General features: G+C 38.9%; 2 protein-coding genes across 3 annotated transcripts; both read right to left on the bottom strand.

The window, feature by feature from the left end:
- Positions 1–4419: 4419 nt before the first annotated feature.
- Positions 4420–8361, bottom strand: LOC122671371 (UDP-glycosyltransferase 76B1-like). Of its 2 annotated transcripts, XM_043868539.1 has the most exons (3): positions 6472–6840; positions 6268–6441; positions 4420–5318 (listed from the first exon to the last, which is right to left on the bottom strand). In XM_043868539.1, exons 1-3 carry the CDS (start codon positions 6806–6808, stop codon positions 4438–4440), a joined length of 1392 nt encoding a protein of 463 aa, XP_043724474.1. In that variant the 5' UTR covers positions 6809–6840; the 3' UTR covers positions 4420–4437. The 2 variants fall into 2 exon arrangements, with proteins under 2 accessions (XP_043724474.1, XP_043724484.1); XM_043868549.1 differs by lacking the exons at positions 6268–6441; positions 6472–6840 and adding an exon at positions 7872–8361.
- Positions 8362–11602: 3241 nt separating this feature from the next.
- Positions 11603–13511, bottom strand: LOC122667834 (UDP-glycosyltransferase 76B1-like). The gene is made up of 2 exons (XM_043864316.1): positions 13022–13511; positions 11603–12492 (listed from the first exon to the last, which is right to left on the bottom strand). Exons 1-2 carry the CDS (start codon positions 13500–13502, stop codon positions 11603–11605), a joined length of 1371 nt encoding a protein of 456 aa, XP_043720251.1. The 5' UTR covers positions 13503–13511.
- Positions 13512–17654: the final 4143 nt, after the last annotated feature.

Below are 17654 nucleotides of genomic sequence, written 5' to 3'. Positions count from 1 at the left end.
AGAAAGATACGTTTCTCAGCTTTCTTTATATCCATCAGAGCTAAGCTAACAGAATACCAAAGGAGGTCCTCCATCCACAACTACCAGTCTAACACTTATTTTTCCCAAAGCAAGCAAACCATGGCTAAATTTGTCATGAGATTACTAAGAAAAGGAAGGATCTCCAATGAATTGGACATTCAATTCTGAATAAAATTATGGAGAATATTATGTTATCAAATCAGAGGTAGGCCTGTAGATGCGGGTTGAATTCAAATTTTCGACCATCCATTTATATCTCTATCTTTCGTAACCCAGACCTTCCTCCCCCTAGCGGCTACAATTCATTCTCAATCTATATCTTTTAGATCATGATTTTCTTTTCCTCATATTCTAGAATTTGTTGAATCTTCAAAAACCCTCAAGATCATTATTTACTTAATTTCTTATTATTAAGGATTCAAATGTTTTTTGGAATGGATTTTTATTAGAGTATTCGGATTTTTTTTTCTTCCGAATATCTCTAAACGAATACGAATATTGTCCCTAAACGGACACGGATGCAGATTGAATTTGAATTTTCGTTTATCCATTTATAGCCCTAATTAGAGGGAACCAGTGGATAGTAGTGGGAGATAAACTAACCATGGAGAAAAATATCTCCTTTCTTTACAAGGTTTTGGGTCATGTACGTAAATGGCCCAAATTCATGGTTAAATTTTTAACTATGTCATAAATTTGAAGTCTATCTTAACTATATGGCTCATTATGTATTTACCATACTGTGTGGTACATCATCTGCTTAATTAATTGAAAACTACTTTTTGCTTCCCCCTACTTCAAGAAACTCGAACCAATTTTGCTTCGAAAAAATCGATGATTGGAGCTAGTTGGTTGCTAAAGTTCTTGATGAAACACCTGTAGAAAGTAGCTAGTCTGTGGAATCTTCGAAATTCCGTAAGAGATTATGCTTACTTGTCATGAAAAAGACCAAAATGTTATTATTTTGAAACAGTTTGAATTAGACCCATCCACTATTTGGGCCCAAATTCATTTCTGGGTTATACAATGCAAGATGGCCATGCATGGGCTCTCATAACCCAACCTGAGCCTATGATAAAGGCTTTAGCAATATTTGTAGACCAGGTTTCAAGCATATTGGCTGAATTTATAGCTTTAAGAGAAATAGTGGAAGATATTGTGGTACAGTTAGGTGTTTAATCGAAGGTTCCACTGTTGGAAACATCATACATATCTCTACAGGGAATCTTAAACTTGTTGATTTAGACGCCAAAAAATCAAGTTAATTGCCGTTGCCGTTGGAATCTGAATTGTCACTTCGATTGGGGGGAGGGGGACTTGCACACCAAAGACCAAGAGCTGAGCTAGAGCGTGGATCGTCCTATATGATGAATTTATGAGATTATCCTCCATTTCATTTATATTATCATTTATACTGGTATGTGAAGATAACTTCTTATTTTAAGTTAATTCTATGTAGCAGTCTTCAAAATATCGCCGTCAATACTGATACCGATATGGATTGGCCAATACTGTATCGATACAGGTTTTTTGGACCATTTTGCCTTTCCCTATTCTGGTACCACTGATACAATATTGGTTAGGTTGGTATCGGTCATGACCAATCGGATCCCGATACCTATAATACTCCCCTTCAAGAGAGAGAGAGAGAGAGAGAAACACAAGGGATGCTTAATATGAGGAACACCGCAATTTGAGCCCAGAGGTAGTGTGTCTAGGACCATATTACAGGCCCAAAACCCATCTGATTATTAAATGGGTGGTGCTGGGCATGTATGGAAGCTGGCGGATTCCATTGGCCCGCATAAAACTGAAGAATAAATTAAGGGGCAAGAAATCACTGCCTGGTTGCGTGGTACCTACACTAGCATGGAGACCAATGAGAGTATGCATAAGGGCATCAACATGGATGAGTTTTTTTTTTATTTCACGAGGGATAGACAATAAATTTCGCACACTCTTGTATCTGAGCACGGGAACCAAATAACCAAGCAATACTGTTCTATGTCCCTAAATTAAGGGAGTGGTTTGTGTGGGCTACAGATCTACAATCCACGAGCTAAAACGGTGGGTAACTCTTTAGACTTGTCACAGCGAGGTTACATTGGACTAAATTTTATGGAAAAGTAAACCCCAAGGTCCCTGGTTCATTTGCCAAGTTTTTTTGAATCTAAATTGGCCATGAAGTAATACAAAGTATGAAGAAAATCGAGAACTAACCAAAGTGCGAAAGACTACATGGGAGTAGATGAGTGGGTAAATGATTGAATTTAAGGTTAAAATTTAATGTGCGACCTATGGAGACAAATTCTTAAATATCTAATTGTCAAAATTGTAGGATCACTCTTCCACATGGCAAAACAATTGCGCCAATCCACCAACTTTGTTTTGAAGTGACAACAACAGTAAAATTTATACTAATATATTGAGCTTACGTTCAAGAATATTGTTTATTTCATTGAAGTTGTTTACTTAAATTATTTTAGGTAAATTACACTTCACCCCTTGGTTTTCAAACGAAACTCAAATTACCTCTTGGTTTTTGAAAATACTCATTCGGCCCCCTCTACTGTAATGGTGTTAGTCTGCTGTTAGTTATTGGTGTGAAAAGACTATTTTACCCTTGTACTAAAACATTATAATTAAATTCACAATACTATCCTTCAAAATCTATGTTTGGATGTCAAGGGTAATTTAGGGATTTAAATTTATTTAATTGGCTGACATCATCACTTAACAGCATAAAACTAACGGTAATGACTAAATTGTCATATTGGGGTCTAATACATAGGGTGATTTGAATATTTTCAAAAATCAGGGGGTGATGTGTAGTTTATCCAATTATTTTTATTTCTTAAGTCACAATTTGGCCTAGATGTTGTGGTTTGAACAAGAATTTTAAACTTGGACTTGGAATTGGATTTGAATCGATCCCAAAACCGTAGAAGTGGCCATTTCAAGATGTCTAGAATTGAAATCGATCATGGCCAATTCAACAGATACAGATCCAAATTGTAACATCAGATTCTTTATTCGATTTGGATTGATCTTGGCCGATACGGATCCAATCTAGAAAAATCGACCGATCCGACCATTACGAATCATGCCTCCAATGTACAACTCGATGAAAAGCATTGAGAAGGTTAATATTTTTCAATGGATAGCAAGCACAGTTGTAGTTGTAGTTATCGTTGTGCGAAGAACCATGTCCTAGACTTCATATGTCATCGGCTTATATGAGTTAATAAGATTACTCTTAATTTCATTTGTTTTGTCAAACCCAATTTGGTTAACATTTAGATGCTAAAGAAATATGAATACGGAATAGGACCCACATCAAGAGGAGTTTGGTATAATGTTTTTAGGAAAATATCCTCGGGGGAGGGAGAGAAATGATTACTCCACCCCCATGAAAGACAGAAATTCCACCCTAGATACCATTGCGTGTTGTCATTGATTTTTTCAATTTTATTTATTTAGATGTCCATATATCAGCACGTCACCCCATAGTTGTAAAATTTCAAAGCGTTATTCGCCATTTGGTTAAAATCTGTTAAGGCTAAAGCTAAACATATGTGCAAAGAACATTAGTCTCTGTCTATTCTAAAATTTCCAAACCCATTGACTTGTTTTGTGGTAGAACTAGGTCCTCAACCATAGATTCTTTTATTTTTTTTTTCAAATTTGTTTTTGTATTGTATTTTAATGAATTATTTTTTATTTTCTAAAACAGTTTTATATAGATTTTTAACGAATCTTGTAAAATATTTTTCGTCAAAATAAACATACAAAACAATTTTTCTTGAATACATAAAACCATATTTCCCCACATACCTAAAATCTATACTTTCCGAGAAAAAATCACTAATGGTTATCAAAAGAAAAGAAAGAAAAAAACAGGAAAATTGATATTGATACTTGGCCAATACTATATACCTATATCGTATCAATGTAATAGTAAAGATACGAGTTAAAATAATTAAAAAAAAAAAAGAGAAATTTTTACATACATCCCCTGAAGTATCACGTAATTACAAAAACACTCATTAGTTTTGAAAAATTTTGTGTGCCCCTTACTTTTGTAAAAAGTTAACAAATGCACTCATTCATTCCGTTAACTTAAAAGTACCAGCGTTAGAATAATCAATTTTGAAGGTAATTGATATCAGATCCAATGCCGTGCACTAAAACCATGGTTGTACCAGTCGCTTCTATAAATTATGGTAGGATTTAGACAAGAATTGATATAGATATTACTTGACCCATAATCCCATTACTAACAAAATAATCTTCCAAGTGGTGGATATAGACAAAATGAACAGGAAAAGTCTTTGATTTTACGAGATTGCAAATAAGACAGAATCGGTAAGACAATCAAATGAAGCACCGTGGGGAGAAGGTGGACCACAAAAGTGTTCAAAATGAGAAGATCTGAGCTATCAATTCCTCTAGAGACTCATACGAAGAACCTCCTTTCTTGACAGAAGCTTCTGCCTTCTCCTTCAAAGACGCAACCCTCTCTCTCATATCCTCACCTTCTTTCTCAACCATTAGTCTTCTAATGTTTCTCTCAATCTCCTTTCTCTCCAACCTATTTTCCAGATGTAACCCCACCCTCCAAACATGGCTCACGTACCTTGCGTTCACCATTTGGTCCCCAAAATTTGGGTGACACAGCATTGGCACCCCTTCACATATACTCTCCAATGTCGAGTTCCAACCGTTGTGGGTCCAAAACCCTCCCACAGCAGGATGAGCCAACACATCCTGTTGAGGGGCCCATTTGACAATGCAACCCTTTCCACTAATCATTTCTAAGAACCCATCAGGCCACAATGGTTCAACCCGGTCTGAATCATGGACCAAACCGGATCGAACCACCCACAAGAAGGGGCACTTGCTGTTGGCTAGCCCCCAAGCCATCTCCATAAATTCAGCCTCATCCATGCTGGCTAGGCTGCCGAAGCTGACATAGATTACAGACTTAGGTGGTTGTGTATCTAGCCAAGCGATGCAGCTCTGGTCTTGGGTCAATAAGCTACTGGAAGAAGCTGGGAAGAGTTTATGAAAAGGACCTATTGTGAACACCGGGATTGGAAATTCTTGAGTAAGTGCTGACAGTGACGATTGTTCAAGGTGATCGAAGGTGTTCAAAATTAGACCAGATGAGGCCTTGACTTGATCCACCATGCTACCCACCAATTGGTACAGAGTCTTTAGGTCATGCGTCTTGATCACAGGAAGATCCTTCACTTTGAGAGGTGGAAGCTCCGTCACTGGCGTCTCCAATTCTGAATCTGACAATTAAGTAAAACTGAAGCTTTTAATTTTTTGGAAACAATTAACAACGGATTCGAAAATAAAATGAGGGCTTATGCTTATGTATGCTTGTTGGGCAATCCTAAGACCAATACAGATCTTCTACGGTGCGCTGCCCGAGCGACCTTGCTCAGGTAAGGTACTCGGGCAGGGGTAAGGCGGACATTGCATGCAGCAATGTGTCTGGGCTGCACAAACTGCTACAGACAACGCGCCGTAGAAGATCACGTGTATGCCATCCCTCATCCCTTCTTCTAGAGTTAATTTAGGTATGTCCTTGACTCTTTTAATCAAAATCGAATCACTCCATATTTCAAAGGCCAATTTTCTTGCAATTTAACATGTATCGAATTACTCATAAATTAATTTAATTGATTCATTCCTTATTTTTTTTTAACTTTCTAATTCAACATCCTCATCTTAATTAGTTATACTATATTTATTTATATGATGTTTCTTCACTAACCATTATTCAACTCCATTTATCACCAAAAAAAAAAAACTCCATTCATTATTGTTAATCGTATAATTGTTCTATAAAATTTTCTTTTTAGAATTAAAAAAACTAACTCGAATTCATTAAATCGAAAACACAATCAATTAGATTTTTAGAATCGACCACGACATGGGTTAATTTTCAGCTTGAAGGCCACTAAATACTAACCACAACACGTATACTTGGGTTGTATCTAGAAAATTGAAAGAAAAAAAAAACAACAAACAAAAAACAAAAAATCTTAATAAATATAACGAATTGAAATCTTGAGAGAAGTTAAAACAATTCTTCCTCTACTTTCGCCTGCCTCTATTGTCGTGTGTGCCCCACACACAAGCAAGACGGTACTTTCTGCCGTGCTTGTGTATGGGGGGGGGGGGGGGCACAACAGACGGAAGTAGAGGAGTCGGAGCTGAAGCTAAAATGCAGACCTGATATGGGGAGGTAATTTTTCTGCCTCAAAACTGGGAAGGCAGCGAAGGCAAGAAAGGATTCGACGCTGCTGGTCCGTAACACAAGTCTCGGAAGCTTTAGACCGTCGGCAACACCTTGTGTAAAGTGCATGATAGCATCGGAGATGAGACAAGAAATGGGCTCTTTTTCTTCTTCTTCTTCTTCTTCTTCTGCAGAAGTACTACTAGTACTAATACTATTATCATGATCAGATAACAATCGAACCAAGCAATCCCGAAGTGGAACTGCACAGTTGACGTTGAGGTGCGAGAGAAGGGCTAACACATCTGAAAAAGAGGCTTGGATGTCCGATATGCCGTCGGGTATGGGAATGAAGTTGAAGTGAGGGTAATTTGAGGAGTTAGGAGAGTTGAAGCGAGTGTGGACGATGATGATGGAGAAGCCCTTAGAGTGGAGAATGGAGGCTAGTTGAAGCATGGGGTTTATGTGTCCCTGCAATGGGCATGGGAATAACACCAACCCAACTCCTCTCCTCTTTTGCTCCTCCTCCTCCTCCATCTGATTCGATTTGGGCTTTTCTTTTTTTCCTGGAAATCTGAGACTAAACTCCAAAGCAACATTAATAGGACGACTCTCTCTCTCTCGTTCGTCCTATTAAACATATATAGCCCCCATATTAAATCTTAACTTATATTCGATCTATGTTTGTATTCGTTTAGGAGAATCCAAACCCATCTAAAAACTAAATGGATACGAATATGATAATCCTTCTATCTGACTAATTATTACCCGATTCGTTAGCAATCCGATGGTAATAAAATGTCTAATATATATCTTTGTATTCATCTATCTGATTAAGTTATTTATTGGATTTTTTCTTTCTTTTTTTTTATATATTTTTATAAGTTAAGATAATGTGATTCTTTTTCTAGATTTTCAATTGGTTTATATATATTATTTTATGCACTATAATACAAGGAATCACATATCTATTAAAATAAATATAAGATAAAATCAAAAGTAAAAAATGTAAGAAAATCAAAGACTAAGAAGAGTAGAAGAAAAAGTACTCCCTAACCCTCATCAACAAAACGGTAAAGATGTCAATTGATAGTCAAAAATTCATCTTCGATCCACGTTGATATCCATTTAAGAGAATTCGTATTCAAAAAATCATTATTCAAAATTTATCTAAATCCATCCGAAAACTAATAAGACATTAACTGAATTCGTCCGAATATAATCAAATACGAATATGATAATGCCACTATCTGACCGAATTCAATGCATTTACATGATTAGTTTCCTACCTATATCATTGTCATTAAAGATGGTAGACCCTATGTCTGACTTAGTTGTTGGGAACAATAAAATGAAAATGAGGTGCACATGACCCTTTTCTTGGGAAATTTAAGGCGCACATGTCAGTGGAAGAGTGGTAGTTAAATAAAGTATAAATATCGTCTGCCATGACCAATGGATTCTCATACATCGAGGTTGAAGAAAAACACGATCCTCTCTCTTTCCCCCATATATCCCAAGAAGAATAAAAAGGGAAACAACACAATAAATGAAGGAATTGGAAGGTTGAGATTAAGTTATAGAATAATGCAAACCTAACCTGATATAGGGAGGTAACCTTTGAGCCTCAAAAGTGGAATGGCGGCGAGGGCAGGAAAGGATGCGTTGTTGCTGGTCTGTAACACAAGTCTGGGAAGCTTAAGACTGTCAGCGACAGCTTGTGTAAAGTGCATGAGAAAATCGGAGATGATACAAGGAATACGCTCTGCTTCTTGTGCACCATCATCAGATAACAACCGAAGCAAGCAATCCCGTAGTGGAACTGCACAGTTGAGGTTGAGGAATGAGAGAAGGGCTAAGAGATCTGAAATCGAATCTGCAGGAATGTCCGATACGCCGTCGGGTATGGGAATGAAGGTGAATTGAGGGTAATTTGAGGAGTAATTGGGAGAGTTGAATTGAGTGTGGATGATGGTGATGGAAAAGCCATTAGAGTGTAGAATGGAGGCTAGTTGAAGCATGGGGTTTATGTGTCCCTGAAACGGGCATGGAAATAGAACCAATCGAACTCCTTTCCCCTTTTGCTCCATCTGATTCGGTATAATATAATTCAGCCTTTACTTTCTTCCTTTTCTTTTCACTATCACTCTCTGTTCTACAATCGAAGCCTCGCCACTCTCTTTCTATATACATATAGAGAGAGGAAGTTTTCTGTCCCGGAGTGAAGCCTACATCAGTATTTTCATCAGTCTATTTCTCTTCTCCCCATATAAATCATATATATATTTAATCCTGAGCTTGTAGAAGCACGTGAACTGTATAAGATTCCCAGTGGTTACTAAAAAACAAAGTATAAGATTCCCAGTTGTTATCAACATGCATGATATATTAAATCTTAATAAAACAAAAAAGCGAATTTGGAGCTGGCGGCATACGTTCATGTGGAAAGATCGGATTCAGATATTCTACAGATTGAATGGTAGCGGGAATCGTCCTGCCTTGAAACTTGCACTTGACACCTATTAAAAAACAAAACTTTTTGAAAATGGGATAACTTTAAGTTCAAATCATTGAATGCATAGATGGATCAATCCGAACCGATTGGGTTTAACAAAACGATTCTTGATTTATCATTTTAAAAATACAAACCCAAACCCTTCCTTTTGAGAAAGAGGTGTCAAAAGTTTCAGTCCAAAATCTAGTCTTGAATGTCCCATAAGCCGTCCCATATGGGAATGAAGGTGAAGTGAGGATAATTCAAGAAGTTGAGGGAGTTAAACTGATCGAGTGTGGACGATGGTGATAGAGAAGCCTTTGGAGTGGGGAATGGAGTTTAGCTAAAACATGGTGGTTATTTGGCTGTTGAATGGGCATGGAAATATAAAATTTTTTTTGCTGCAACCCGGGCTTACAACCAAAGAAATGGAATAGTTCACTTCCCCTTCGCGTTTACAAATACCCTCTTTAGCTTTAGTATATTTTCCAAAATAACCTTTTAGATTCCATTTCTTTGACCGTGGAACAAGTAACAGGAATATTCTTGCAATCAGAACCACCCAAACTTCTCTCCTATTTCTTTATTTGGGCAAGAGATAATTGTTTAGTTGTGTTGCACTTCCACCAGAACGAGGACCAAAATGCAACCACACACATAGACATCCACACAGATGGGATATTTTAACTTAAGAGGGGATTGAAGCATAATTTTATATGATCTTGTAATTAGGCACAGGATAGGAGAAAACTATACATCGTGGACACCTCACAAAGGGCAGAAAAAGAGACACAAAGAGACCCAATACATATAACAACTTTTTTTTTCTTTTTTTTTGGGAGGTTAAAGAAAACTGTATCTGAAGACGTGAAAAGAATGCAATATGGCGGTTTCATCTGATTCAATCTTCTTCGGGGTTTTTTTTTTTTTTTTTTTTTTAAAGAAACTGATTCGTCCTTTTTCTGGACTCTTTTCGCTGGAAGTCTGCGATTGGAGGACCTGGATATCACTTGGTCGCTCGTATCTACAAATCTTTTTTCTTATCCCGACAGATCAACTGTGAATTGTAAAGATTCCCAACTACTTCCCAACCAAATATGACGGATCCTAGAAAACTAATTAAATGTGGTCGAGTATAAATTTATTTTGTATTATTTTTCTCACTAATTATTGCATATTTTTATATTTTCATTTTGTGGTTTCTAAAATCCATTAAATGATATTGTGGTTTTTGGTCTACTAGGTTACTGAACCAACTTTGTGGATGATCATCCGAGTGAGTCACTTTGTTTCCTGGACTTAAGCATATGTGTATGTGTACATTTCACTTGGAGTTAGGATAGGTGATGACGTGTGTCCTTTCATTTTCATAAATGTCTCTTCATGGATTCATGAAACGATGGAATGGAAATCGTCAAATGGTTCCACACGTCAAGAACCGGGCCCTCCTAATAAGGGAGTCAACTACGTTGTTTTCTTCCCTTGAAATAAAAACTAAAATACTTAATAGAGATTCCTTGTAATGCCACAGCATTTGACATACCACTTGCTGGCTATGCCATTATAGTTAGTTTTGCTTCTTTTTTTATTTTGGGTGCGAATGGTCAGTTCTGCTTGATTATTGAGAAATTGAAGATTGTTATGATTCATAATCGATTGAAGAAGCTCATTGCCACTACAAAACTTCTTGTCACCTGTAACAGAAGTATAACCACTCTTATTTACTTGTAGAGATTGATGAGCCCTATAATGATCCTCAAGTGCATGAAACAGAAGAAATTATGGTAACTTATTCCCACTAGAGATGCTAAACAAATGAAATTGAAAGCATGCAACTATTGGTCAACTGTGGAAGTTGATGAGCATTAACCATTGTAACAGTAAATGTGGTGATGTAGCTATTAGCCCCATATTGAGCATTTAAATGTGTAACCGTTTGAATAAAGTTATGATCATTTAATACAAAGGCTGGTTGAAGGGAACAACAATGAGAAATCACTATAACGACATTAGCGGCTGAGCCACCTTATTGACAACCAATATTCATGGCACCGGCAGATAAAGTTGGTGGTGGAATTGCAACAACATTGGAGACCCAAGCTCACTAGTTCTCATACCATAGTGTAGCAGTACTCTCTAAATTGAGAGATAGTAACTCACGACGAACGTCATGAAATGGTATCCATAAAATAATGTATTTGAAAACCCAAGCTTTACCGGACCCTTCATGCATTTTAACCACAACATGGACAGACATTTATGGAAGTAGAAGGAAATATGTCATCTCCACCCATTGCTATTCCTCTGTTTGTTTTCTTTTAATTATTTTCTTAGAAAATTATAAATATTTAATTTTTTAGGGAAAGAGATCGCTATCTGGACCTCTAGAGCCTACACGCACACGCTGGCCAGTGAAAGTGCACACAATCATCGCCCTAGGCTGGATTTCCACCTTTCCATAGGGCAGAATGGTACTTTTACATGCTTTTTTTTCCTATTTTTTTTTTTTTTAATTGTCAATTTAATTTTTGTTGGATATGTCGAGAAAGCATATTTGCGCGTGGTTAATTGAGTACGAAAAAGAATATAAACCATATTATAGGGTTGCACTACGTACAAGATCAAAAAGAGTGTACACGGAGAGCTATTATGAGACTATATATAGGTATTTATAATATTCCACCTCCAATAATAACATTTGATTTAAGTTTTGGTCCAGTTTCAAGGTTTGGGTAAGTGAGTGTAGGGTATTCAACTGATATATATAGATCATGAGCAGGAAAAGTATTTGATTTTACCACGGCTGATGGAGAAGGTGGACCCACAAAAGTATTCATTCAAAATGACAAGATCCGAGCTATTAAGTCCTGTAGAGACTCGTAGGAAGAACCTCCTTTCCTGACGCAAACTTCTGCCTTCTCCTTCAGAGACGCAACCCTCTCTCTCATCTCCTCCCCTTCTTTCTCATCCATTAGTCTTCTTATGTTTCTCACAATCTCCCCTCCCTCCAACCTATTGATCTCAAGATGCAAACCCACCCTCCACACATGGCTCACGTACCTCGCGATCACCTTCTGGTCTCCAAAACAAGGCCGACACAGCATTGGCACCCCTTCACATATACTCTCCAGCGTTGAGTTCCAGCCGTTGTGGGTCCAAAACCCTCCCACAGCAGGATGAGCCAACACTTCCTGTTGTGGGGCCCATTTGACAATGCATCCCTTTCCACCACTAATCATTAATTCTAGTAACCCATCAGGCCATACTGGTTCAATCCGGTCTGAGCCATGGACCAAGCCGGATCGAACCACCCACAAGAAAGGGCACTCGCTGTTGGCTAGCCCCCAAGCTATCTCCACAAATTCAGCCTCATCCATGCTGGCTACGCTGCCGAAGCTGACATAGATTACAGAGTTCGGTGGTTGTGTATCTAACCAAGTGATGCAGCTGCGGTCTTGGGATAATAAGCTACTGGAAGAAGCTGGGAAGAGTTTATGGAAGGGGCCTATTGTGAAGATCGGGATTGGAACTTCTTGACCAAATTTTGCCAATTCCGATTCTTCAAGGTGATGGAAGGTGTTCAAAATGACTCCAGATGAGGGCTTCACATGATTGACCATGCTGCCCACAAATTGGCACTCCTTCTCTATGTTATCCATGTTGTAAGCAGGTAGATCCTTTACTCTCAGAGGTGGAAGCTCTGATACTTCTGTCTCCAACTCAGAATCTGAAAAACCAAAACTCAAGGTTAATTTTGAATCAAATAATTAAATGGGACGCTAGTTGTTCTCTGTGCTACAGTGCAGTCTACACCCAGGCACATTGGGGTGGGTGCAATGATCACCCTACCCCCTGAGTGGCAGGTCCATGTGCCTAGGTGCAGCCTGCGTTGTGGCACAGAGAACATTCTCCCCAAATAAAAGTAGCCTTATAAAAAATAAAATAAAAAGTTCACTGAGCTGCCACGGCAGGATGCAGGATGCAACAGCATGCACCTCACGGATCCGGATCTTCTATGATGCGCTGCCTGTAGCAGTCTGAGCCTCGAGCGCCTTGCCCGAACGGGGATAAGGCGGTCATTGCACTTGCCCATGTGTCTGCACCACTCAGGCTGCTAGGGGCAGTGCGTCGTAGAAGATCTGAATTGTGCACATCCTTGTCTATCTCTCTTCTGACACATGAAATGATCTTGCTGCTCTCTTATATATGATATGATAGCTTATTGGAATCTTGAGAGAAGTTATTATAATGCAAACCTGATACAGGGCGGTAACCTTTGAGTCTCAAAACTGGGAAGGCAGTGAAGGCAAGAAAGGATGCGGTGCTGCTGACCCGTAACGCAAGCCTCGGAAGCTTAAGACTGTCGGCGACACCTTGTGTAAAATGCATGACAGAATCGGAGATGATACAAGCAATACGCTCTGCTTCTTTTGCACCATCAGATAACAACCGAAGCAAGCAATCCCGTAGTGGAACTGCACGGTTGACGTTGAAAAATGAGAGAAAAGCGAAACCATCTGAAATCGAGTCTAGAACGTCCGATATGCCGTCGGGTATGGGAATGAAGGTGAAGTGAGGGTAATTGGAGGATTTGGGAGAGTTAAATTGAGTGTGGATGATGATGATGGAGAAGCCATTGGAGTAGAGAATGGAGGCTAGCTGAAGCATGGGGTTTATGTGGCCCTGCAATGGGCATGGAAATAGAACCAATCCAACTCCTCTCCCCTTCTGCTCCATCTGATTCGGTATTGAGAGCTAGATACCTCTCTTCGGCTATCTATAATTGACAAAATTTTGGAGAATGGATTATCTGCAGGTATCAACAGGTGAACGTACATCTCAGACTCAATCACATTTTAATTTTGTTTCTATAAAAACCCCTCCTCCTCTTGTAAATGGCAAAAAATAGGACAAATGATTAGCTCTCACATGTACATTCACCTGTTAGCCTGTGCAGAGAAACCGCACTCAAACTTTGCTGTTATACTCGATTGCAGGAATATTCATGTTACCCAGTTCACAGCCAAAAAAATGGAATCTAAAAATGTAATTTAAAAAATACTAATACCTAGAAAAGAAGGTATTTATAAACCCAAAGGCTCTTGAGGGAGAATGAAGGTGGAATGTTATTCTATTTCTTTGACTGCAAACCCGGGTAGCCTTCCTGAAATCCGGGTAACGGTTAAATTATTTCCATCTGTTACGGACTTGCCACACGCAATAGCCTTGCATGGGCCATGCATGGTCATTCTCACGTTGAACATCACGTGGAGCTTGGGGTATCATGGGAAGGGCGGTGTCATCAGCACTACCTAAGGAGTTACATGAGCTCGTAGATAATTATATGAGTCAGCATGTAGTAGGATAGTTAAAAAATGAGTACTGATACTCAATTTCGGACGAAATTTTTCTGCTACACCTATAGGAAGAATGTTCCTGCTATAAGATTGGGAGTTTAGGAAACGGAATCTTAAAGGCCATTTTAAAAAATATTAAAATCTAGGAGGGTATTTATGAACCCAAAGGGAAAGTGAATTATTCCATTTCCTTGGCTACCAACCTTGTAGCAGCAAAATTTTTTTCCTCAACCTTCATCACAAAAGAAAAAACACCCCAAGGGTCTGTATGGCAACGTTAAAAAAAACTGTTTCTTTAGTTAATTTTTGTACTTTGTTTTAATAGAAACGGGACAAAACCTATATGTCGTTCGATTCTTTTTTTTAGTTTGAATCGGAAAAAAGAAAAAGATGCAGCACACTTTTGAGAAACAACAAAAAAGAGCTTTGATCAAATAGAAACACAAATTAAAAGAAAGAAGGGAAAATTACATGATTAGCTACTTTTGGGTTTTTATTTACAAAACTGTCCACCCTATGTTTGAGTTAACAAAAATAGACAAAAACAAGTTAAGGTTTACAAAACTGGACAAAATAGTGGTCAAGTGCCTAGTGCACTTGGTAGCTAGTGGTGCGTAAAGGCCCATTGCTATCAGGAGGTCCTGAGTTCAAGTCTCCTGATTCACATCCCACATCCCCCCTACCTATAAAAAAATTAAAAAAAAACTGGACAAAATAGTGTCTCTCCCTCCCACACTTACTTTTTTAGACATTTTTACCCTTGTCATTGCCTTCTCGCCGAAAAAAAGAGATTTTTTCAGAGGGGAACTGCCGAGGAAGGAAGGAGAGTCTTTTGTCTAGTTTTATAAAACTAAACTTGTTTTTGTCTAGATTTGTTAACTCAAACATAGGGTGGACAGTTGTGTAAATGAAAACCCAAAAGTAGCTAATCATTTAATTTTCCCAAGAAAGAATGTGCATGAAACAGATTCGATATTCACGAAAACCGGCTTGCAAGGAGAGAGTGTCAAACACGATATCAACTCACCAACCACTGCCCATACAACCGATGTGGGATCAACCCATACTGATATGACACACTTAACATTCCATCACCCTTACAGGGCTGACGCCCACAGCCTACCCCAGATCAGAGATTCACCCATGGTACCAGATCGCCCTTCCTGTGGTAGGGCCCCACCGAGGATCATCCACTCTGATATCACTGATACGGACTGGGTGGAACTCATCCCTTAAAATTGGCTTACAACTTACAAGGAGAGGGTACCCAACCCAATATCAGCCCACCAACAATTGGTTATCCATACAACCGATATGGGATCAGCCTAGACTAATATGGCACATAACATCCTTCACATTGAAAAGAAATCCAAAACCGTCCGAAAACCTAAACCTGTATCGCTCCTTAGAATCCGAAAACCCTAAGTTGCTCTAGTGGCTGAAAAAATGGTTGTGATTCACAGAACTACCATTGACAAGGGAACAACGACCCAACCCAAAGAGAATCCTATCGTCATCTTTTTTTGTTTTTCTAGAAGAAATCATCGTCTAGGGTTCCAACGCGACTGAGGTGAACGAGAGGTCGGGGATGTCGGTTCACTGAAGTCGGCGATCTAAAACCTTCGATTGATCTGAACGCGAGGCAATGGGTTGACCCTTTAGTCATATCAGACTAATTAGGAGCTAAGGACTAGGAGAAATGCAGAGTTACGCCAATCGCCAAGCCAAATTAGAGAGACCAGGGCAGGGCTGGCTAGCAAGGGTGGGGGGTTGTCGCAGGAAAGAGGATGACTTTCGACCTAACCTTGACAGCCAGTAGCAGGTTCAATGATTTTGTATAATCAAATGTTAGGATTGAGGATTGATGACTCAACAGTTGAAATTAAAGGTAAAATTATAGGATTACATAAAAATGGGCTTTTATTTACAAAACTACCCACCAAATCTTTCCTTTTTTATTTTAGGAGGGGGCGATGGGAGGAAGAACACATCCGGTCGTGTGTTGTGGCATGTACTTGTGCCCAGATACAACCGGCGAGAAAGGATTGGCACACCCCTGCCTTTTCATGGGGGTAGGGTGGTCATTTTGTGTCCAACTATGTCTAGGCGCATGCTAGCGCACCACATTCCTTCCCTTTTTTTTGTTAAATAAATCTCTCAAAATAAAATTTGGTATTACAAAAGTGAAAATGGACTCTGTCATGGATTGTGGTCTTGCGCAGCGCACCCGACAGTGAGAGAATGTACACGAACATCGACGAGAAAGGATGTGGTAGTCATTTTGCACACCTCTATGTCTCTTGTACAGTGAATACGTTCTTATTAGAAAACGGACGAAAATCCTTTGTAGATCATGCAAAGCAGCGCAACCCTGAGAGATCGACACATGGAAGAAGCTTCATCCAACGGTGCAAGCTCGATACAAGGTAATTTTTTTTTCTTTGTTCTTGAGCTCAGCACTGTTGGATGTCGCATGTTCCATTTGTCGAGTTCTCAGAACCGCACTACAGTGCACCGCCAGATTAGAGCACTTTGGAAGTTTTTTTTTCTCTTTACAAAAACTACCCAAAACTCAGTATCCCATCCTCATCATGACACCACTTGTGTTTTCTTCACGGTTTTACCCTTCTCCCTCCCCCCATCTTCTGTTACTACAACAGTACAACTAAACTGGCCGGAGCTCCCAATCCTCAATTCAATAGAAATTAAAACCCTGAGAAGAAAATCATGCAATCTAGCGATAGCTCCGCCTAGATATATTGATCTGCCCCAAAGATTAGATTCTCCTCCATATGGAAACCCATCTACAACATAATGAAAATGATCCTTAATCCCTGTGGTAGATCAAATCTACACCCATAAAATAGAGAGATAAAAACTAATTAATCTGCATTGAAAAGTTACTGGAAATTGATTATTTACTGGAAAATGAGATGGATCCTTTTAAAAATAATCACAGCTGTCACAGCCTCACAGGTGGTTATTTATGATGGTAGAGTCGTAAAATGTGCGTGCCGTGTGCTTATTGGAGTTTGGAAAGGACGAGAATGGTCGTCTCCTCCCTCCGTTTCCACATCGATTGCACCAACTACATGTGGTTCCGATCCCTCTTGCCCCCTTGACAGAGATGAAATAGGTTGTTCCTCCCAACCTTTTCACGGTCTTCTTCTTCTTCTTCTTCTTCTTATCTGGTAAATTCGTCATCGGAAACTAGTAGGAAGGCATTGGCTGTGACCATGAGGTGCAAACTGCAAAGAAGTAACGAGAGTTTGAGAAACTGTTTTGTCATCGGAGATGGGAATGAGGGGCAAATTTGTCAAAAAAATTTAAATGGTGAAAGAGAGACACTATTTTGTGGGTATGGCTTTTTTTTTTTTTTTTTTTTTTTTTTTAATGCCACCAAGCGTATTTATTGAAAAAAATCTGAACAAGTTTTATCCTACAATTCAGAATAGCAAGATTGATCAGTCTGGTTTATATGCTGAGTTCCTCAAATGATCGAATAGGATAAGGATCCCTTCGATGCGCTTCA

Source organism: Telopea speciosissima, chromosome 1, assembly GCF_018873765.1.
Source record: "Telopea speciosissima isolate NSW1024214 ecotype Mountain lineage chromosome 1, Tspe_v1, whole genome shotgun sequence".
NCBI lineage: Eukaryota > Viridiplantae > Streptophyta > Magnoliopsida > Proteales > Proteaceae > Telopea > Telopea speciosissima.
Note: the sequence above shows the minus strand (reverse complement) of the source record. Positions and strands in the feature narration are given on the sequence as shown.